Genomic DNA, 24,167 nt, shown 5'->3' on the forward strand with positions numbered 1-24,167 from the left:
CCCTGGCTTGGGTGCAGTCTACCTGGGGGACTTGGGAAAGTCACTTCAGATTTCTGGACTCTATCTTCTTATCTGTAAAATAAAGGGGATGGATTAGATAACCCCAGGATCTGCCTCGGTTCATGTTTTACACGCCCTGTGCTGTACAAACATGCTGGACGGGTGAGTTGAGATGTTCCTCTTCAGTGAATGTGTTCTCCTGTCTCCAGTCCTCCCCACTTTCCATAATGACACTAGAGGAAGATCACCTCCTGACCCCTGAACTTCAGCCCCAGTGACCTGCTTTTGATGCCACAGATATATCCACAGTGGTATTAACAAGCATCGATTAAGTACCTTTAACATGTCAGGTGCTGGGCTAGATAGAGCCTTACATTTGGTGGTTCTAATCCTTAAACACTCCTTAAAAGAAGACACTGCAGTTATTGTTGTAATTAAATGGGGAAGCCAATGCTCAGAAGTGTAAAAATCACTTGCCCAAGGCCCTGGCTAACGAACACCGGGGCTGAAGCCGGGGCTGCCTGCCCCCAGGACTGTTTTTTCTACTTCTCATACTTGATTCCTATGAGACTGTGCCCCCTCAATTACCAGGGACTTGGGCTTCAGGGGCAGGATCTTCTTTCTCTGAAAGGGGGCATCGTTTCATAATCGAGCAGAGAGGGCCTTAGGTGCACATGGCCTTCTTCCTTTCTGCTATATTCGCTTTTCACCAGGCATAACAGAGGCTTCATTCAGAGCTCCAAGGTGACTAAGAGGTTGTTAGAGAGCTAGAAGCAATGATGTCAGGGACAGAGAGAACAGTTTCTTGAGTGAGTCATACAGGGTCAGGGACAGAGGTCCTTGACAGGTCTCATATGGAAAAGAGATCTAAAAAAGTATGGAAGGGCAAATAATAGACTATCCTCTGCGTCATATGGACTTCTTATTCCCACACTAACCAAAATAGGATATTTAGACAGCAAAACACGGCCTTGATTTTGAGGAGCAGCTTTTGTTTACATCAAATAACTTGGCACTTCCTTCCACTGCTCCTTAAGTGCAGGCTTATAAGACTACAGGCCATAGCTATGGAGCACTTATCATTGACAGAGAATGGGGACTCAGAAGCATGGTGCAGCCACAGCCAGGGGCAAGCCTGGGTTTGCATGCTCTCCTGCTTCCAGCTGTCTCCTGGCCAATGACTGTTCTCATCATTACATAAAGTAGAAACACTCTTTCAGAATTTGGAGTGTACATTCAATAATCAGGGTTAACATTACTGTGTTGACTCCCTAAATATTTTAAGAGGTGTCAGCAAAGTTCCTGAATGCTTTATTTTCCATCTTAACCTCCTGGACAAGCCATCTACTGCAGTGAAATTGAGCGAAAATCCTGGTTCCCTTCAGGGTCTCCATTGCTCAGCAAACATGCAAGTTTGAGTAAGTTCATTGGTGTCCCAGGCATTACAAAGTGGGTGGGTTCTTTTCCAGAAAGTGACTCTTACCCATCTTCATTTTCCATCTCTGCAGCCTCTAGACCTTGGGCCATTTCATGTGATCTTCCATTGACAGCTTCCCCCAAAAGTGATTAGGGAAATGCAAAGCCAAAGTGAAACAAAACAGATCTATTTGCTAAGTAAGAAGGGCACCATCCAGCAAAGAGGAGAAGCAGATTAATAGCTGCCTTACAGCAAAAACAAATGAACACAAAATCTAATTTACAAACCTATTAGATTTGCTATGTAAGCTGTTCACAGCTGATCTGATTGTACCTCTGCCTCCCGAATTCCTGCAAGACAAAGGAAATGCATTATTTATAAACCCAGCTCATCTTTGCAAAGCCCTCTTCAATTGCCAGGAGATCCCACAGCCCACCTGGAAAACTACAGAGGGAGGAAGAGACCTCATTCTGGACTCTCCAGAATGGGCAAAGTCCTGGCCCCAGACACAGCCCAAACATTTTATAGGGTGTGGACTTCCTGGATCCTTCCCTGATCCCTTTCCCACTTGAATATTCATCCAATTCATACGCAGGTTCTCACTTGAGACGCTGATTTAAGACAGAAAATAAACTCCCTTGGGATTAGTCTCCCTTGGTGAATCCCAAAGGATAGCGTGATTCAACATGACTCAGCATCTGCTCTAGCATGACTCAGCACCTGCTGGCTGTCTTCTCTTGCTTTCACTCACATGTAGTGAGCTGCTGTCCACTGCATTCTCTCCAACCTTGAGACACCAGAAATTCAACAGAGGCAGCAAGGTTAACTCAACAGTGCCTCCATCCAAATGTGATCGCATTGCTCTTTGGTGGCAAAAGAAATACTATTACATGGTGTCCCTCTGCTGGGAAGTGGGGAGGGTGTATGTGGGTCATGAGAGTCCTTGTTCCTTCCTCTGTAGGATAGTCTTTTGAAGTAAAAACATTCTAAGGCCTTTTCCACTCCTACTGTCTATTCAGTTCTGCCAGATCCCATTCTGTTTGTCCACATGGATTCATCCTGCTTCACTGACACATTAGGCTGGGGGATGGATAAATCCATGTGCCTCTAGTACACCCCACTTTTTGCCCTGCATATTTTTAAAAAGTTGTATGTGAGATTCATTATTTTTATTAATAAGAAAATTGGGCCAGGCACGGTGGCTCACGCCTGTAATCCCACCACTTTGGCAGATCACAAGATTAGGAAATTGAGACCATCCTGGCTAACACTGTGAAACCCTGTCTCTACTAAAAATATAAAAATTAGCTGAGCATGGTGGCACATGCCTGTAGTCCCAGCTACTCAGGAGGCTGAGGCAGGAGAATCACTTGAACCTGGGGGGCAGAGGTTGCATTGAGCCAGGATCACACCACTTCACTTCAGCCTGGTAACAGAGCGAGATTCTGTCTCAAAATAATAAATAAATAAAAACTAAAAAAAAATTATAGGGGGTGTTGGCAGACTCCAAAGAAATAACTGAAATCATTGGGGAAGCTGTGCATTGAAGGGAACCTTGTCATTCAATGAGAACACTGTGGGTGGGGGTGGATTCAGTGCCTATCCACACACTGGTTTTAAGTCTGGATTTTTGTATCTGATTTCCTTAGGATTAGCATACTTGTATATATCACATTGTGTGTGCACATGCGTGTGTGTGCCTGTCTATATATACATGTCTTTTCCAGATAAATTTGTCTTTTCAACATTATTGAACAACAGGCTGTATCTACCCATTTCACAGGCAGATAACCAGAAAACAGAAAGGGTATCATGACCCACCCAGAGTCTCATTTTAGTTCTCCCTTACGGTTCCAAATTCATCACTACAAGTCTAGTTCCCAATGACCAAGAGTATCATTGGTTCTTCTCATTTGAATGTGATGCCTACTATTTATTTTTGTTCCTCTCCATTTCCCCTTGGGATAACAGAGTTCTCGCACTACCACGTTGGGGTCTGGGAATGTTGGGTCAGCACGTTCACCTGGGTCGGGTCCCAATGGCCTTGCTGGATGTGCTGTGGCTCATGGGTCACTGTCTGTTCACATGCCCCCACTCGGGACCCTAGGCCTTTCCTTTGGGGAAGGGGAGACCTGCTAGGCCAGACATTAAGTCAAGCACAGTAATTAAAAGTACAGTAACAGCTCAAGACCAATGAAAGGTTCATAGAACAAAACAGATTATCCAGAAATGTTGCATATAAGAACTGATACATGATTTTAAAAAATCACTATCAAGGATCGATCCAAGATGGCCGCTTAGGAGGAAGTCGGGATTGCAGCTCCGAGAGAAGGCGCAGAGGGTGAGTGGACGCCGCATTTCCAGACGGACTTTTACTGCCCACAGACCAGGAGATCCACAGGAGGAAAAGCCCCACGGGTCGCCAGCACCGCTGGTTTGAGCGGAGTGGCCGCTCAGCCTACGCCCTGGAGCGGGGGGCAGTGGCTTCTTATGCAGAGCGAGAGAGACAGAGTTCCCTCTGAGCCAGAAAGGGGAGCTGAAGCAGGGAGCCAAGCCAGGAGACCCCCGGGCAAGGGAGCGCCAGGAATCTCAGAGCCGCTGCTTCAGCTGACGCAGCGGCACACAGGGCAGCAGATTTTAACTGCCCACAGACCAGGAGATTCACAGGTGGTAAAGCTCCCCGGGTTCCCAGCGCCGCTGGTTCGACCGGAGCAGCCGCTCGGCCTGCACGGGGGGCGGGGAGCAGTGGCTCCTTGAACAAAGCGAACAAGACTGTGTCCCCTCTGGGCCAGCAAGGGGAGCTGTGGCAAGGAGGCAAGCCAAGAGATTACCGGACAAAGACGGCCCCTCTGGAAACACGGTTGAACCCGGGACGGTCCAGCTCTGTGGGGGAGGGGCGTCCTCCATCGGGAAACACCCTGCAGTTCCGGGGCAATTTTCCGTAACCAAGACAACCCGCCACTACAGAGACTGCGTCACTACAGGGGCGGGCCAGCATAGCGGAAGCAGTTCTAACTACACTCACAGGACTGCAGGGAAGCTCACACGGAAGCTGGGCGGAGCCCACAGCAGCTCAGCGAAGCCTCTGCAGGCTGAGTGTGACTAGACTGCCACCTTGTGGGCAGGGAAAACGGTAGCAACACAGCTGAAAAACAAAGTGCTAAACCCCTGGGCCAGAACACCTGGGGAGAAGAAAAGGGGGTTTATGAGTTCAGCTGCTGCAGACTTAAAATTACCAAAATCAGAAAGACAGCAGCTACAAAGTCAATAGGCGGATAAATCCACAAAGATGGGAAGAAACCAGCGCAAAAAGGATGAAAACACCCAAAAACAGAACACCTCTCCCCCTACAAGGCAGCATAACTCCTCACCAGCACGGGAACAAGACTGGACGGAGAATGAGTGTGATGAAATGACAGAATCAGCTTTCAGAAAATGGATAATAAGAAACTTCTGTGAGCTAAAAGAACATGTTCTAACCCAATGCAAAGAAACTAAGAACCTTGAAAAAAGACTTGACGAAATGCTAACGAGAATGGACAACTTAGAGAGGAATATGAATGAATTGATGGAGCTGAAAAACACAACACGAGAACTTCGCGAAGCATGTACAAGTTTCAACAGCAGAATTGACCAAGCAGAAGAAAGGATATCAGAAGTTGAAGATCAACTCAATGAAATAAAACGAGAAGGGAAGATTAGAGAAAACAAGGTAAAAAGGAATGAACAGAGTCAACAAGAAATATGGGACTATGTGAAAAGACCTAATCTACGTTTGATAGGTGTACCTGAATGTGACGAAGAGAATGCATCCAAGCTGGAAAATACTCTTCAGGATATTATCCAGGAAAACTTCCCCAACCTAGCAAGGCAGGCCAAGATTCAAGTCCAGGAAATACAGAGAACACCACAAAGATATTCCTCTAGAAGAGCAACCCCAAGGCACATAATCATCAGATTCACCAGGGTTGAAATGAAGGAGAAAATACTAAGGGCAGCCAGAGAGAAAGGTCGGGTTACCCACAAAGGGAAACCCATCAGACTCACAGCAGATCTCTCAGCAGAAACCCTACAGGCCAGAAGAGAGTGGGGGCCGATATTCAACATCCTTAAAGAAAAGAACTTTCAACCCAGAATTTCATATCCAGCCAAACTAAGCTTCATAAGTGAAGGAAAAATAAAATCCTTTGTGAACAAGCAAGTACTCACAGATTTCATCACCACCAGACCAGCTTTACAAGAGCTCCTGAAGGAGACACTACACATAGAAAAAAACAACCAGCACCAGTCACTCCAAAAACGCACAAAATGGTAAAGAGCAGCAACACAATGAAGAATCTGCATCAACCAATGGGCAAAACAGCCAGCTAGCATCAAAATGACAGGACTAAACTCACACATAACAATATTAACCCTAAATGTAAATGGACTAAATGCCCCAATCAAAAGACACAGACTGGCAAATTGGATAAAAAGCCAAAACCCATCAGTGTGCTGTATCCAGGAAACCCACCTCACATGCAAGGATACACAAAGGCTCAAAATAAAGGGATGGAGGAAGATTTACCAAGCAAATGGAGAGCAAAAAAAAGCAGGAGTTGCAATTCTCATCTCTGATAAAATAGACTTTAAAGCAACAAAGATCAAAAGAGACAAAGAAGGACATTACATAATGGTAAAAGGATCAATACAACAGGAAGAGCTAACGATCCTAAATATATATGCACCTAATACAGGAGCACCCAGATACATAAGGCAAGTTCTTAAAGATTTACAAAGAGACATAGACTCCCACACATTAATATTGGGAGACTTCAACACACCATTGTCAATATTAGACAGATCAACGAGACAGAAAATTAATAAGGATATCCAGGACTTGAACTCAGACCTGGAACAAGCAAACCTAATAGACATTTACAGAACTCTCCAGCCCAAATCCACAGAATATACATTCTTCTCAGCACCACATCACACCTACTCTAAAATTGACCACATAATTGGAAGTAAATCACTCCTCAGCAAATGCAAAAGAACAGAAACCATAACAAACAGTCTCTCAGACCACAGTGCAATCAAGTTAGAACTCAGAATTCAGAAGCCAACCCAGAACCGCACATCCTCATGGAAATTGAACAACTTTCTCCTGAATGTTGACTGGATAAACACTGAAATGAAGGCAGAAATAAAGATGTTCTTCGAAACCAACGAGAATGAAGACACCACATACCAGAATCTCTGGGACACATTTAAAGCAGTCTCTAGAGGAAAATATATAGCAATAAGTGCCCACATGAGAAGAAATGAGAGAACTAAAATTGACACCCTATCATCAAAATTGAAAGAGCTAGAGGAGCAAGATCAAAAAAACTCAAAACCTAGCAGAAGACAAGAAATAACTAAGATCAAAGCAGAAATGAAGGAGATAGAGACACGAAAAACCCTACAAAAAATCAATAAATCCAGGAGCTGGTTTTTTGAAAAGATCAACAAAATAGACAGACCACTAGCCAAACTAATAAAAAAGAAAAGAGAGAATAACCAAATAGATGCAATAAAAAATGATAAAGGGGATATCACCACAGATGCCACAGAAATTCAAACCATCATCAGAGATTATTACAAACAACTCTATGCACATAAATTAGAAAACCTGGAAGAAATGGATAAATTCCTGGACAGTAGTCTCCTCCCATGCCTAAACCAGGAAGAAGTCGAAACCCTGAATAGACCAATAACAAGGTCTGAAGTCGAGGCGGCAATTAAGAGCCTACCACCCAAAAAAAGCCCAGGCCCAGATGGTTTCACAGCCGAATTCTACCAGACATACAAAGAGGAACTGGTACCATTCCTACTGAAATTATTCCAAATAATCCAAAAAGAGGGAATCCTTCCCAAATCATTTTATGAGACCAACATCATCCTAATACCAAAACCTGGCAGAGACTCAACAAGAAAAGAAAACTACAGGCCAATATCCATGATGAACATAGATGCAAAAATCTTCAATAAAATACTGGCAAGCCGACTACAACAGCACATCAAAAAGCTTATCCACCATGATCAAGTAGGATTCATCCCGGGGATGCAAGGCTGGTTCAATATACGCAAGTCTATAAATGTAATTCACCACATAAACAGAACCAAAAACAAAAACCACATGATTATCTCAATTGATGCAGAGAAGGCCTTCGACAAAATTCAACAGCCCTTTATGCTAAAAACCCTCAATAAACTAGGTATCGACGGAACGTATCTCAAAATAATAAAAGCTATTTATGACAAACCGACAGCCAATATCATACTGAATGGGCAAAAACTGGAAGCATTCCCTTTGAAATCTGGCACTAGACAAGGATGCCCTCTCTCACCACTCCTATTCAATATAGTACTGGAAGTTCTAGCCAGAGCAATCAGACAAGAAAAAGAAATAAAGGGTATTCGATTAGGAAAGGAGGAAGTCAAATTGTCTCTATTTGCAGACGACATGATTGTATATCTAGAAGACCCTATCGCCTCAGCCCAAAATCTCCTGAAACTGATAAGCAACTTCAGCAAAGTCTCAGGATACAAAATCAATGTGCAAAAATCACAAGCATTCCTATACACCAATAACAGACTTAAAGAGAGCCAAATCAAGAACGAACTGCCATTCACAATTGCTACAAAGAGAATAAAATACCTAGGAATACAACTAACAAGGAACGTAAAGGACCTCTTCAAGGAGAACTACAAACCACTGCTCAACGAAATAAGAGAGGACACAAACAGATGGAGAAACATTCCATGTTCATGGTTAGGAAGAATTAATATCGTGAAAATGGCCATACTGCCCAAAGTAATTTACAGATTCAATGCTATCCCCATCAAGCTACCAATGACCTTCCTCACAGAACTGGAAAAAACCACCTTAAACTTCATATGGAACCAAAAGAGAGCCCGCATAGCCAAGTCAATTCTAAGCAAAAAGAACAAAGCGGGAGGCATCACACTACCGGACATCAAACTCTACTACAAGGCTACAGTAATCAAAACAGCATGGTACTGGTACCAAAACAGAGATATAGACCAATGGAACAGAACAGAGGCGTCGGAGGCAACACAACATATCTACAACCACCCGATCTTTGACAAACCTGAAAAAAACAAGCAATGGGGAAAGGATTCCCTGTTCAATAAGTGGTGTTGGGAAAACTGGCTAGCCATATGCAGAAAGCAGAAACTGGACCCCTTCCTGACACCTTACACTAAAATTGACTCCAGATGGATTAAAGACTTAAACATAAGACGTAACACCATAAAAACACTAGAAGGAAACCTAGGCAAAACCATTCAGGACATAGGCGTAGGCAAGGACTTTATGACCAAAACACCAAAAGCATTGGCAACAAAAGCCAAAATAGACAAATGGGACCTAATCAAACTCCACAGCTTTTGCACGGCAAAAGAAACAGTCAATAGAGTGAATCGGCAACCAACAGAATGGGAAAAAATTTTTGCAGCCTACCCGTCTGACAAAGGGCTGATATCCAGAATTTACAATGAACTAAAAAAGATTTACAAGAAAAAAACAAACAAGCCCATTCAAAAATGGGCGAAGGATATGAACAGATACTTTACAAAAGAAGACATACATGAGGCCAACAAACATATGAAAAAATGCTCATCATCACTGGTCATCAGAGAAATGCAAATCAAAACTACATTGAGATACCATCTCACGCCAGTTAGAATGGCGATCATTAAAAAATCTGGAGAAAACAGATGCTGGAGAGGATGTGGAGAAATAGGAACGCTTTTACACTGTTGGTGGGAGTGTAAATTAGTTCAACCACTGTGGAAAACAGTGTGGCGATTCCTCAAGGACCTAGAAATAGAAATTCCATTTGACCCAGCAATCCCATTACTGGGCATATATCCAAAGGATTATAAATCGTTCTACTATAAGGACACATGCACACGAATGTTCATTGCAGCACAGTTTACAATAGCAAAGACCTGGAACCAGCCCAAATGCCCATCGATGATAGACTGGACAGGAAAAATGTGGCACATATACACCATGGAATATTATGCAGCCATTAAAAAGGAGGAGTTCACATCCTTCGTAGGGACATGGATGAACCTGGAAACCATCATTCTCAGCAAACTGACACAAGAACACAAAATCAAACACCACATGTTCTCACTCATAGGCGGGTGTTGAACAAGGAGAACACATGGACACAGGGAGGGAAGCACTATACACGGGGGTCTGTTGGGGGGGAGGGGGGATAGTGGGGGGGTGGGGAGTTGGGGAGGGATAGCATGGGGAGTAATGCCAGATATAGGTGAAGGGGAGGGAGGCAGCAAATCATACTGCCACGTGTGCACCTGTGCAACAACCTTGCATGTTATTCACATGTACCCCAAAACCTAAAATGCAATAAAAAAAAAAAATAAAAAAAAAAAAAAAAAAAAAAAAAATCACTATCAAAGAGAAATTCAATAAATGGTTTGGAATAGTTGGGTAATGATCTGGTGGTGAGTTGTGAGAAAAGCAGTTGAGTGTTACCTTAATCTAGACAGAAAAAAAATCACGGATTTAACAAATTTTCCCACACTTTAGTAATTCTCAGATCCCTATTACCAGTTTTTTATATTTATCAACTCTACACACTATTATTCATTTAAATTTTAAAACAGACCCCATCTTAAGAACTTACCCTTACCCTAAGCAGTATCCTCTGTGAAATACAGGTTTGATGTCCCGATTACAAAGTAATTAAAAAAAAAAACAACCTACACAACTATTAACACAAGAATAATTATCAACAGAATTCCTAAAATCAGCTTACATTATCACAAGGAGTACCAGGAGTACCTGTATGACCCTCTAGGAATGACAGAATGAAACAGTTAAATTTTTTTTGAGATTGAGTCTCACTCCATTGCCCAGGCTGGAGTGCAGTGGCACAGCGATCTTGGCTAACTGCAACCTTCACCTCCTGGGTTCAAGCAATTCTTGTGTCTCAGCTTCCCGAATATCTGGGATTACAGGCACCTGCCACCATGCCCAGTTAATTTTTGTATTTTTAGTAGAGACAGGGTTTTGCCATGTTGGCCAGGCTGGTCTCAAACTCACGACTTCAGGTGATCCACCCACCTTGGCCTCCCAAAGTGCTGGGATTACAGGTGTGAGCTACTGCACCTTGCCAGCCTGGCCAAAAGAGTTGAGAATGAAATATATATATATATATATATATAGCACTCTAGGTTCTGGGGTACATGTGTAGGACATGCAGGATTGTTGCATAGGTATATACATGGCAATGTGGTTTGCTGCCTCCGTCACCCTGTCACCTATATCTGGCATTTCTCCCCATGTTATCCCTCCCCAAACTCTCTACCCCCCACTGTCCCTCCCCTATTCCCCGCCAACAGACCCTAGTGTGTGATGCTCCCCTCCCTGTATCCATGTGTTCTCATTGTTCAATACCTGCCTATGAGTGAGAGCATGCGGTATTTGATTTTCTAAAACAGTTGAATATTTAAAGAAGGAAACCCATAAGAAACTGGTAAGAACAAGGAAGAGCATATTCATCAACCTTTGATGAGGGCTGAGGAGTATATGGGAGGGATTTTTAAATTTAGAAGAATAAGAAGAAATTACCAAAAAAAAAAAAAAAGCCAACAGATTTAACTTTATAAAAATCCAAAATCTGGCTTGTACTAAAAGCAAATCTCAACAAACCTAAACCCGGTTTCTTTCACGAAACCTAAGGTGGCTCTGGATGAGGACAGCAATACATCTAACTTACCGTTTTTCTTATTCATTCAACAGAATTATTTTGAGTAATACTATATTTCAGGCTTTGGCCAAGCTAGACATATATAGTCCCGACGCTCATGGAGTCAAGTTTAACAGACAGTAGAGATGCATTAATCTTTTTTTTTTTTCCAAGTGCCCAACCTCCCATCAGTTTTATTAAGGATAATAGACAAACAAATTAGACAAACAAATTGTGTATATATACTATAACATGATGTTTTGATATCTGTATACATTGTGAAATAATTAAATGAAGCTAACTCACATATCCATCACTTCACACACTTTTTTTTTCTTTTCTTTTTTTTTTTGTGAGATGGAGTCTCACTTTGTTGCCCAGGCTGGAGTGCAGTGGCCTGATCTCGGCTCACTGCAACCTCTGCCTCCTGGGTTCAAGAGATTCTCTTGCCTCATCCTCCTGTGTAGCTGGGATTACAGGAACCTGCCATCACACCAGGCTAATTTTTGTATTTTTAGTAGAGACGAGGTTTCACCATGTTGGCCAGCTTGGTCTTGAACTCCTGACCTCAGATGATCCACCTGCTTCGGCTTTGCAAAGTGCTGGGATTACAGGTATGAGCCACCTCGCCCGGCCCATACTTAGAGTTTTTTGTTAAGAGCATATAAAATCTACTTTCTTAGCAATTTCAAGTGTACAATACAGTATTATTAACTGTAGTTACGCGGTATAGACCTCCAGAATTTATTCTTCCTGTCTGAAACTTTGTACCCTTTGTCTAATACCTCTCCTCTCCAGCCCCCCTACCCCCAGTCCCTGAGAGCCAGGCTTAGAAGAGATCAAATGCCTTTCGATAGCTGGCTCCAGCCTTTCTCTTTTCCTGCTTCAGGCCAGGTCCTGGAGAACACTGAGTCCTGCTGCCTTGGGATACTAAAAATCCATACACCTTTCCATACCAGTTCTTCCTCAAATTCAGGGGTTCTCAACCTCAGCACTTGGAATTTTGGTGGAGATACTTCATTGCTGGTGAACTCTTGTTTTCTCCCCAGTGCCTCTGAGAAGAGGAATCCCCCATGCCTCACCCCCAGCCCCACCAGCCTGCCCGTCCACATCACCTTTCCATGCCAATCTCCTCACCCGGCGTCGGTGCCTTCCTTCCAAACCATCCCGATTTTCAATTCTCAGCCACCTTTTCCTTTTTTCTCAGAGCACTGAATTCTATTACAGCATTTCTCACCTTCTTCTTATATTTAATTACCTCGTGGAATCGCAGATGGGAGGCTTTGCAGAAGTCTTGTCATTCACACAATCTGAACTCCTCCTCATACAGTCAGAGAGACCAAGGCCTGGGGGTTTGTGTGCCAGGTTTAGCTTCCTCCTGTGGCCATGCTAAAGTGTCAGCCCTTGAGGGGGCGTGTTAAACATGTCTTTTTTTTTCCCCCCCATTCCAAGGCATTGACATCTGGGGCTCTTCTGACCCTGGAGAAATGGCCCCTCCCAGGGTTAGCCAATTTCTAGAGACAGCAAACAACTCTCCTGGGAGTGCTCCTGTCAAATGGCAATCTTGAATACACACCTGTACTGTCTCATTTATTGGGGGTCAGAATTCCCCTTCCCTGATGTAGGGCCAGGTGTTCCCCTACCCTAATTGCCCCGGGCTAGGTACCGTGCGACTAGCCACAGCTCCTACACTGCAGAGCCTGCTGAAATTACTCAAACTAGCCAATCCATTTCTTGCCCGTTCCTTTCTGGGCAAACCACAACAAAGGCTCTTGCCAGTTTCCCCCTCCCGCCGCCTCCAGACCAACCCCAGTGTCTCCTTGCATAGAGCTCCATGACGTGAGTATAACAAGCTATCTTTTTCATAGCAGTCACTGCCGCATCTGTTGGCCTTGCCATACGTAAATAATAACAGAACCTAGAGTAAAACAGGGTAGGAGCTTGTCTGGTTCACTTTCTTAGCCTTGCACAGAGCTTTGCCCACTGGGACTCAGTGAAGCAAACCAGGCTTCAAGAGTTAAGTGGGGGCTTTTCTTCTAAAGCCGTCCCTGCAGCTCATGTGCCATGTTCCTGCGTGTTATTTATACCTGTCCAAGACACCGCCTCACCTCTCAGCTGTTCATAGGACAGGGGAGACCATCGTTCAAAGAAATTGAGCTACAGATGTTTGGCTCTAGAATAAATCACAGGAACTGACGAGGAATTTGTTTTTTCTAATGAGGTTTTGCCGCAAATGTTATTAAAATAAGCTTACACGCCTTGTGATGGGGAACTGCTGATACCTGCTTGGTTGATTGATAGAAGATGATCGGGTAAGAAACATTTGCTAAAGATAATTCACAAAGTGCTGAAATGGTAGAAACAGAGATGCTTAGATCATCCAAGTGAGAAAATCCACAGGGATACACTCTGCATACTATAAAGAACTCTATAAAACAAGGTATAGTACTGGTAAAAACAACCGTCCATTCAAACTTGTTACAATATCCTCAACCATTGTAAGGGGAGAGGTTGATGACTTTGAAGGTTGACATTTTAGAATGTCAATTTTTTTTCGCACTATGGACGTTATATTCTCTCCTAGTAGAATGTACACAGTAAACTACGATAGTAAATGAAAATGATATGTTAAAGAAAAATAAAACAAAATCACACCACACAAAGCTGGATTTATTCTAGTGAAAAGCAAGTAGCAAAACCTGAAAGCTGAATTTTGCTTAGTCTCTTCAAGCCCAAGTATTTTATTTTAATAATTTATTAATAAAAAATTCATAACTATGTATATTTATGGGGTACGTCATGATGTTTTGATATATATACCAAGCCTAGTGTTTATAGGTAAGGTAAGGTCCAGTGTGCCGGAATCTCCTAGCTGTGTTAGAATTTCCCACGTTTACAGTTTCTCATGGGAGAGTCAGGCTCAGAATGAACTTTTAGGAGCTGACAATTTTAATTAAGAGTCTAGAACCAATTTAAACAGGTGATTAGTCTTAAGAATAGAAGTTGAAACTAAAGCACAATTTGTTAATTTGCAGATGGTTCTTCCTTCACATTTTTGGGAGAATACTGAATGCTATTTTTTCATTTTGCACATTAAAACCACTTGGATTTATGCTCATTGACAGCCCACGGATAAGCTCCAAGGACCCATGGTCAGGAGAAAAGTGAGGAACAGGATGACTTGGGGTCAGTCACATGACTAGAGCAAGGGCTTCCAACAGTGATCGAAGGCTTTTGTTTAAGAATTCTTGCCCCTAATCCCAATTTTTCAAATTTTGGTAAAATACATATAACATGAAATTTACCACCTGCTGTTTTTGAATGTTTTGATCCCTTCAAAATTCACAGTTGAGGCCCGGCATGGTGGCTCACACCTGGAATCCTAGCACTTTGGGAGGCTGAGGCAGGTGGATTACCTGAGCTCGGGAGTTCAAGACTAGCCTGGGCAACACAGTGAAACCCCATCTCTACTAAAATACAAAAAACTAGCCAAGCATAGTGGCATGTGTCTGTAATCCCAGCTACTCAAGAGGTTGAGGCAGGAGAATTGTTAGAACTTGGGAGGCAGAGGTTGCAGTGAGCTGAGATCATGCCACTGCACTCCAGCTTGGGCGACAGAGTGAGACTCTTTAAAAAGAAAAAAAAAATCTGCCGGACATGGTGGCTCATGCCTGTAATCCCAGCACTTTGGGAGGCTTAGGCAGGCAGATCACGAGGTCAAGAGATCGAGACCATCCTGGCCAACATAGTGAAATCCCGTCTCTACTAAAATACAAAAGTTAGCTGGGTGTGGTGGTGCACACCTGTAGTCCCAGCTACTCAGGAGGCTAATGCAGGAGAATGGCTTGAACCTGGGAGGTGAAGGTTGCAGTGAGCTGAGATCGCACCACTGCACTCCAGCCTGGTGCCTAGTGACAAAGCGAGACTCTGTCTCAAAAAAAAATAAAATAAAATAAAAAAAAATCATGGTCAAATAGGAAACTTAACCTCCAAAGCAATAGTGTTAGGGGCCCTGACAAAGGACTTTTACACTGTTGGTGGGAGTGTAAACTAATTCAACCATTGTGGAAGACAGTGTGGCGCTTCCTCAAGGACCTAGAAATAGAAATTCCATTTGATCCAGCAATCCCATTACCGGGTATATACCCAAAGGATTATAAATCATTCTATTATAAAGACACATGCACACGTATGTTCATAGTGGCACTATTTACAATAGCAAAGACCTAGAACCAACTAAATGCCCATTAACAATAGACTGGACAAGGAAAATGTGGCACATATATGCCATGGAATACTATGCAGCCATAAAAAATGATTTTTTGAACTAGTTTACACTCCCACCAACAGTGTAAAAGTATTCCTATTTCTCCACATACTCCCCAGCATCTGTTGTCTCCAGATTTTTTAATGATCGCCATTCTAACTGGCGTGAGGTGGCATCTCAATGTGGTTTTGATTTGCATTTCTCTAATAATCAGTGACGATGAGCATTTTTTCATATGTTTGTTGGCCTCATATTTATCTTCTTTTGAAAAGGGTATGTTCATATCCTTCGCCCACTTTTGGATGGGTTTGTTTTTTTCTTGTAAATCTGTTTTATTTCTTTGTAGATTCTGGATATTAGCCCTTTGTCAGATGGGTAGATTGCAAAAATTTTTTCCCATTCTGTTGGATGCCAGTTCACTCCAATGATTGTTTCTTTTGCTGCACAGAAGCTCTGGAGTTTAATTAGGTCCCATTTGTCTATTTTGGCTTTTGTTGCCAGTGATTTTGGTGTTTTAGTCGTGAAGTCCTTGCCTATGCCTATGTCCTGAATGGTTTTGCCTAGGTTTTCTTTGAGGGTTTTTATGGTGTTAGGTCTTATGTTTAAGTCTTTAATCTATCTGGAGTTAATTTTAGTGTAGGGTATCAGGAAGGGGTTCAGTTTCTGCTTTCTTCACACTGCTAGCCAGTTTTCCCAACACCATTTATTAAACAGGGAATCCTTTCCCCATTGCTTGTTTTTGTTAGGTTTGTCAAAGATTAGATGGTTGTAGATGTGTAGCATTGCCTCCAGGGCCTCTATTCTGTTCCATTGGTCTATATCTCTGTTTTGGTACCAGTACCATGCTGTTTTGATTATTGTAGCCTTGTAGTATAGTTTGAAATCAGGTATTGTGATGCCTCTGGCTTTGTTCTTTTTGCTTAGGATTGCCTTGGCTACACAGGCTCTCTTTTGGTTCCATATGAAGTTTAAGGTGGTTTTTTCCAGTTCTGTGAAGAAGGTCATTGGTAGCTTGATGGGGATAGCATTGAATCTATAAATTACTTTGAGCAGTATGGCCATTTTCACAACATTGCTTCTTTCTAACCATGAGCATGGAATGTTTTTCTATCTGTTTGTGTCCTCTCTTATTTCCTTGAGCAGTGGTTTGTAGTTTTCCTTGAAGAGGTCCTTTACATCCTTTGTTAGTTGTATTCCTAGGTATTTTATTTTCTTTGTAGCAATTGTGAATGGCAGTTTGCTCTTGATTTGGCTCTCTTTTAGTCTGTTATTGGTGTATAGGAATGCTTGTGATTTTTGCACATCGATTTTGTATCCTACGACTTTGCTGAGTTTGCTTATCAGTTTAAGGAGATTTTGGGCTAAGACAATGGGGTCTTCTAAATATACAATCATGTTGTTTGCAAATAGAGACAATTTGACTTCCTCCTTTCCTAATTGAATACCCTTTATTTCTTTTTCTTGCCTAATTGCTCTGGCTAGAACTTCCAGTACTATATTGAATAGGAGTGGTGAGAGAGGGCATCCTTGTCCAGTGCCAGATTTCAAAGGGAATGCTTCCAATTTTGCCCATTTAGTATGATATTAGTTGTGGGTTTGTCATAAATAGATTTTATTATTTTTGAGATATGTTCCATCTATACCTCATTTATTGAGAGTTTTTAGCATAAGGGCTGTTGAATTTTGTCAAAGGCCTTCTCTGCATCTATTGAGATAATCATGTGGTTTTTGTCTTTGGTTCTGTTTATGTGTTGGATTACATTTATAGACTTGCATATGTTGAACCAGCCTTGCATCCCTGGAATGAAGCCTACTTGATCGTGATGGATAAGCTTTTTGATGTGCTGTTGCAATCGGTTTGCCAGTATTTTATTGAAGATTTTTGCATCTATGTTCATCATGGATATTGGCCTGCAGTATTCTTTTTTGGTTGAGTCTCTGCTGGGTTTTGGTATCAGGATGATGTTGGTCTCATAAAATGATTTGGGAAGGATTCCCTCTTTTTGTATTGTTTGGAATAGTTTCTGAAGGAATGATACCAGCTCCTCTTTGTACGTCTGGTAGAATTCAGCTGTGAACCCGCTTGGACCTGGACTTTTTTTGGTTGGTAGGCTATTAATTGCTGCCTCAACTTCAGCCCTTGTTATTGGTCTATTCAAGGTTTCAACTTCTTCCTGGTTTAGGATTGTGAGGGTGCAAGTGTCCAGGAATTTATCCATTTCTTCCAGGTTTACTGGTTTATGTGCATAGAGTTGTTTGTAGTAATCTCTGATCGTAGTTTGTATTTATGTGGAATCAGTGGTGATATCCCCTTTATCTTTTTTTTTTTTTGCACCTATTTGATTATTCTCTCTCTTCTTGTTTATTAATCTATCTAGCAGTCTGTCTATTTTGTTGATCTTTTCAAAAAAACCAGCTCCTGGATTTATTGATTTTTTTGAAGAAATTTTTGTGTGTCTGTCTCCTTCAGTTCTGCTCTGATCTTAGTTATTTCTTGTCTTATGCTAGCTTTTGAGGTATTTTGATCTTGTTCTAGTTCTTTCAATTTTGATGATACAGTGTCAATTATAGATCTTTCCTCACTTCTCATATGGGCATTTATTGCTATAAATTTCCCTCTAGACACTGCTTTAATGTGTCCCAGAGATTCTGGTACATTGTGTCTTCATTCTCGTTGGTTTCAAAGATCATTATTGCTGCTTTCATTTCATTGTTTATCCAGTTGACATTCAGTAGCCAGTTGTTCAGTTTCCATGAAGCTGTGTGGTTCTGAGTTAGTTTCTTAATCCTGAGTTCTAATTTGATTGCCCTGTGGTCTGAGAGACTGTTTGTTATGATTTCTGTTCTTTTGCATTTGCTGAGGAGTGATTTACTTCCAATTATGTGGTCAATTTTAGAGTAAGTGCAATGTGGTGCTGAGAGGAATGTATATTCTGTGGATTTGGGGTGGAGATTTCTATAGATGTCTATTAGGTCTGCTTGGTCCAGATCTGAGTTCAAGTCCTGGATATCCTTGTTAATTTTCTGTCTCATTGATCTCATATTGACAGTGGAGTGTTAAAGTCTCCCACTGTTACTGTGTGGGTGTCTAAGTGTCTTTGTAGGTCATTACAAACTTGCTTTATGTACCTGGATGCTCCTGTATTGGGTGCATATATATTTAGGATTGTTAGTTCTTCTTGATGCATTGATCCTTTTACCATTATATAATGACCTTCTTTGTCTCTTTTGATCTTTGTTGGTTTAAAGCCCATTTTATCAGAGAGTAGGATAGCAACTTCTGCTTTTTTTTTTTTCTCTCCATTTGCTTGATAAATCTTCCTCCGTCCCTTTATTTTGAGCCTATGTGTGTCCTTGCAGATGAGATGGATTTCCTGAATACAGTACACCTATGGGTCTTGATTTTTATCCAATTTGCCAGTCTGTGTCTTTTGATTGGGACATTTAGTCCATTTATTTTAAGGTTAATATTTTTATGTGTGAATTCTATCCTGCCACTTTGATGCTAGCTGGATGTTTTGCCCATTAGTTGACACATTTTTTTTCATAGTATCTATGGTCTTTACCATTTGGTACATTTTTGGAGTGGCTGGTACTGATTGTTTCTTTCCTTGTTTAGTGCTTCTTTCAGAAGCTCTTGTAAGGCAGGCCTGGTGGTGACAAAATCTCTCAGCAATTGCTTGTCCATAAAGGATTTTCTTTCTCCTTCTCTTTGAAAGTTAGTTTGACTGGATATGAAATTCTAGGTTGAAAGTTCTTTTCTTTAAGGATGTTGAATATTGGCTCCAACTCTCTGGCTTGTAGGGATTCTGGGGAGAGATGCACTGTGAGTCTGATGGGCTTCCCTTTGTGGGTAACCTGACCTTTCTCTCTGGCTGCCCTTAGCATTTTCTCCTTCATTTTAACCCTGGTGAATCTGACGATTATGTGCCTTGGGGTTGCTCTTCTTGTGGAATATCTTTGTTGTGTTCTCTGTATTTTCTGGACTTGAATGGTGGCCTGGCTGCTAGGTTGGGGAAATTCTCCTGGATAATATCCTGAAGAGTGTTTTCCAGCTTGGATTCATTCTCTCTGTCACATTCAGGTACGCCTATCAAATGTAGATTAGATCTTTTCACATAATCCCATATTTCTTGGAGGCTTTGTTCATTTCTTTTCACTCTTTTTTCTCTAACCTTGCCTTCTCATTTTATTTCACTAGTTGATCTTCAATCTCTGATATCCTTTCTGCTTGGTTGATTCGGCTATTGAAACTTGTGTATGCTTCGTGATGTTCTTGTGCTGTGTTTTTCAGTTCCATCAAGTCATTTATATTCTTATCTAAGCTGTTTAGTTAACATCTCATCTAACCTTTTTTCCTAGGTTCTTAGTTTCTTTGCATTGGGTTAGAACATATTCCTTTAGCTCTGAGAAGTTTGTTATTACTCACCTTCTGAAGCCTGTTTCTGTCAATTCATCAGATTCATTCTCCATCCATCTTTGATCCCTAGCTGGTGAAGATTTGTGATCCTTTGGAGGAGGAGAGGTGTTCTGGTTTTTGGTGTTTTCATCCTTTTTGCACTGGTTTCTTCCCATCTTAGTGGCTTTATCTACCTGTGGTCTTTGTAGTTGGTGACTTTTGGATGGGGTCTCTAAGTGGACGTCCTTTTTGTTGATGATGAAGCTATTTCTTTCTGTTTCTTCGTATTCCTTCTAACAGTCAGGCCCTTCTGCTGCAGGACTGCTGGAGGTCCACTCCAGACCCTGCTTGCCTGGGGATTACCTGTGGGAGCTGCAGAACAGTAAGGGTTGCTGCCCATTTCTTCTTCTGTTATCTTCGTACCAGAAGGGTACCTGCCAGATGTTGGCCTGAGCTCTCCTTTATGAGGTGTCTCTTTGGGTATATGGGGGTTGGAGAGCCACTTGAGGAGACAGTCTGTCCCTTATAGGAGCTCAAGTGCTGTGCTAGGAGCTCCATTGTTCTGTGCAGAGCTGCTGGGCAGGTAATTTTAAGTCTGCTGCAGTGGAACTCAAAACCACCTCTTTTCCTTGGTGCTGTGTCCTAGGAAGGTCAGCTTTATTTATAAGTTCCTGTCATGCTGCTGCCTTTTTTCGTAGATGCCCTGCCCCGCACGGAGTAGTCTAGTCACAGTCTGCCAGCAGAGGCATTGCTGAGCTGCCGCAGGCTCTGCCCAGCTGCTGTATGAACTGCCTCGGTAGTGGCGGACTGCCTCTGTAGTGGTGGTTGCCCTTCCCCCCACTGAGCTGGACTATCCTGGGTCCAGCTGCACATGCTGCAAAACTCTCAATCCAGAGTGTTTCAGATTGCTTGTTTTGTGGGGGTGGTACCCGCCGAGCCAGGTCGCCTGGCTCCCTGTCTCTGCCCTCTCCCTCTCAGTTGAATGGGCAGCTCTGTCTCCCAGGCATTCCAGGTGCCAGCTGAAATGGCCGCCCAGATTTGTATGAGTTTCTGTGTGCCAACCCACTACTGGCTGAAACTGCCACGCTGAAAACTCATGGCGCTTCTCGGCCTGGGAATCTCCTGGTCTTTGGGCAGTGAAAATTTGTTTGGAAATGCAGTGGGCACACCCTCTGCGTTGTTCTTGCTGGGAATTGCACTCTGGTGCTGCTCCTATTTGGCCATCTTGGATCCCCGCCCATCTTAACCATTTTTTTTCCATCTTGACCATTTTTAAGTGTACAGTTCAGTGGTGTTAAATACATTCATAATGTGCAACCGTCATCTGTCTCCAGAACCTCCAGAACCTCACTTCATCATCTGAAGTGAAACTCTGTACTCTTTGAGCAAAAACTCTTCCTCTTTACATCTTTTTCCTGTAACTACTATCTACTTCCTATCTTTATTAATTTGCCTATTTTTTGTAAGTAGAACCACACACTATTTGTTCTTTTGTCTGGCTTCTGTCACTTAGTACATGTTTTAAAGATATCATCTGACCCATAGCATGCATCAGAATATGTGGCATTTGATGTAGAAGTTGATACAGCAGTTCTAAGGAGGCAGACCATCAGAGATGAGCAAGGAAAGACCCCTCCAGAGTGGTAGTGCTGGAGTCTTGAGCACATATGATTAGAACAGCAGTAGAGGTCCTACCAGCTGACAAGTGCTTGATTGGCTCAGGCACTCCCTTGGCCCCAGAACTTACTTGGCTAGGAGCTTTTTGAATTTGTTGTCTGCAGAACAACCAAAGGTACTACCCATCTTCTTTTCCACCTGAGGAGCTGGCTGTACTTGGCCAAGTGCTCACATGGGCAAGGGGCCCCAGCCTTGGTTGACCCACTGAAGATCCTCACCTTAAGTATGGCAATGAAAGTATCATCAGTTACCCATACACAGTGGCAAACAGTGCCCTATCCTTTGGCCTGGGCCACTTTGCACTCCTGAAGAGATTCCATCATGGAGTCTTTCTGATGCACCTCGAGTAGGAGGCAGTTACCTGAGCCCTTGTCTGTACTCCTGGTAGTTCATGTCCACTGGGCACAGGGAGATGATTCCCTGTCACGTGGATATAACCTGCACTAGCACAGAGCTTCTGCCAAGTTTCTCGATTATCCTGGTCCAAGGCATCTTCAGTAGACACCACTGAGTAGTCCTTGGTGGAGGACTTACACCTGTCTACCAGCTGGTCAGAAGCAATGTAACTGCTAAGGACATCTGGAGGCTTGAACTTCAAGGTCATATTTCCCAAACTGTAAGAAGCAGAGCCTATGGGCCGTGCCATTCACTACTTATCACATAGCCAGCCTTTCTACTCACATACCATAGCAGCTCCAGCGTTCTTCATTCTCTAGGATAGGAGTCAGCAAACTTTTCCAAAGAGGCCGGATGTAAATATTCTAGTCTTTATGGGCCAAGAGGAAAACCTGAAGACACTATACAGGTACTCAATTAACAAGAGAGAAAATAAGTTCCCAGCAAATATTTCTTGACAAAATTTAAGCTATAATAATAATTGAGACCATGTTTTTGTACTAAAAACTTCATTAGGTCTGCTAATGAGAATAATGTAATTTTGGGGGAGGGCATACAATTTTGCATAATTGGGGTTTAACGTTATGGAAAGGTAGCCTCGTTCTCCTACAAAGCCTTTCCTTGCTTCTCTGTGACACTGTTATCTTCCCTCTTGTGAAGACACCAGAATATGATACCTGAATCTCTCTTTAGGAACTTACCTTTTACCTTTAAAGCATGGGGGAACTTCTCATACAAGGAAGCAGGTTAAGGGAGTAAGCTCTGAGCTAACACTCCCTGGGTCTGTAATTATAGCTGAATGAATCATTATCTGTATGATCTTTGAGTATTACTTCACCTCTCTAGAAGCTTCCATCTGTTTTCTCATCTATGAAGTAATAGTATCTACTTCATGGGTTTATTGTAAAGATCACATGAGCTAATGGACGCCAAGAATTAGAACACTGTTTGGTGTATTGTAAATCACTTGATATTAACGTTATTCTTCTTTTGAATTTTTTCTATTATTGACTGGAGGACCAGCCGTGTGTTAACAAGGAGCTGGCTGGATTGCACCTGTGAGCCAATGTTTGCTGATTCCTGCTCAAGAATGTGAAAAGCACAACACCCCTTGTCCTCACTAGGAGGAGTCTTTGCCATATTTCTCCCGGTGACATCCTTCTGGTTAAGCACGGCTTCCCTGAGGTTACAGTTGCAGCAGGGACAACCATGAACTCCTGCACTGCCAGCTCACTGCCGGTGTGAAAACTACCGTGCACCTTGCTGACAGCTGGCATTAGCTAGATACTTTTGGACTGCCAGCCAGGACCCATTGTGATAGTACAGGTGGCTTTTTGCAGCAGCTTCAGCATTACAGGCGGTGAGCAGCAGCACTTCTGGTAAGGTCTTCGCACCCAATCTAGATGTATTCCCAGTTAGATTTCAGCTCATGCCTTCTTTTAGTTTGCTACTCTCCCGAAGTTCCACACACGCAGCTTCTTGCTCCCCAGGATGGGAGGAGTAGCTTCATTGATGTGCTCAACAGCCTTTGAGATACTTTTCCTATATAGAAAGTCTTAGCCTCGTACCGGAGCTCCTGAATCTCATACATACTGAGACACTGCTGAACACAGCAGCTCTGGAGACCTATGTAGGTTTCAACCTTGATAGTGTTGTTTCCATGACTATTGCCATCTCTGGTGCTGGGCTTCTGAGGGTGCTGCAAGGGCCAACGGGGAGAACTTTGGCTGTCTCTCTTTTTTATGATGACCTCTGAACTCTCCTTGTTGACTGCTCAGTTCTTTTCCTGCCATCCCTTCTGCCTTCAATTTAAATATTAGCTTGATTGGACTTATTCGTTTGATTCCAGCAAACTTTTGCTTGTTAATCAGCTTTTATTGGTGTACAGAAAGGTACCCGCTCACTCTTGACTGTCTCCTTTGCTCAACTTCAGAAAACATCTCTGAGAACTTTGGGCTTTGATTACGTTCCAGCTAATTTCCCTAGTCTTTACATAAAAGTACTTAGAGGCATCTGCACATCAAAATGCAAGTAAACAAGTCACTCGGATGCCAAGCATTTCTTGCTGCAGTTGTTCCTGATCCTTCCTCTTTCTCGTCACGAAACTGTGGGTCACTTATGACCGGGGCTGGACGGGGGGCGGCGGTATGGTGGACAATATAACTTATCATCCAAACCAGAACAGTTTCAGAGTGAACAGAGTCACCAGAGAGGATTCATAAACAGGGACTACCAACTGAA

The 24,167-nt window shown here is 42.6% G+C and overlaps 1 protein-coding gene across 1 annotated transcript in view; it reads right to left on the bottom strand.

Annotated features, from left to right (window-relative positions):
- Positions 1-24,167, bottom strand: part of ST8SIA2 (ST8 alpha-N-acetyl-neuraminide alpha-2,8-sialyltransferase 2) — an 87,199-nt gene that overhangs the window by 36,721 nt on the left and 26,311 nt on the right. The window contains exon 2 of the mRNA XM_012438737.2: positions 1,705-1,767. Within this exon, the coding sequence (XP_012294160.1) occupies positions 1,705-1,767 (63 nt within the window). The remainder of the gene's footprint in view (positions 1-1,704; positions 1,768-24,167) is intronic.

Source organism: Aotus nancymaae, unplaced genomic scaffold (assembly GCF_030222135.1).
Source record: "Aotus nancymaae isolate 86718 unplaced genomic scaffold, 86718_ANA_hifiasm-v0.15.2.pri h1tg000014l, whole genome shotgun sequence".
NCBI lineage: Eukaryota > Metazoa > Chordata > Mammalia > Primates > Aotidae > Aotus > Aotus nancymaae.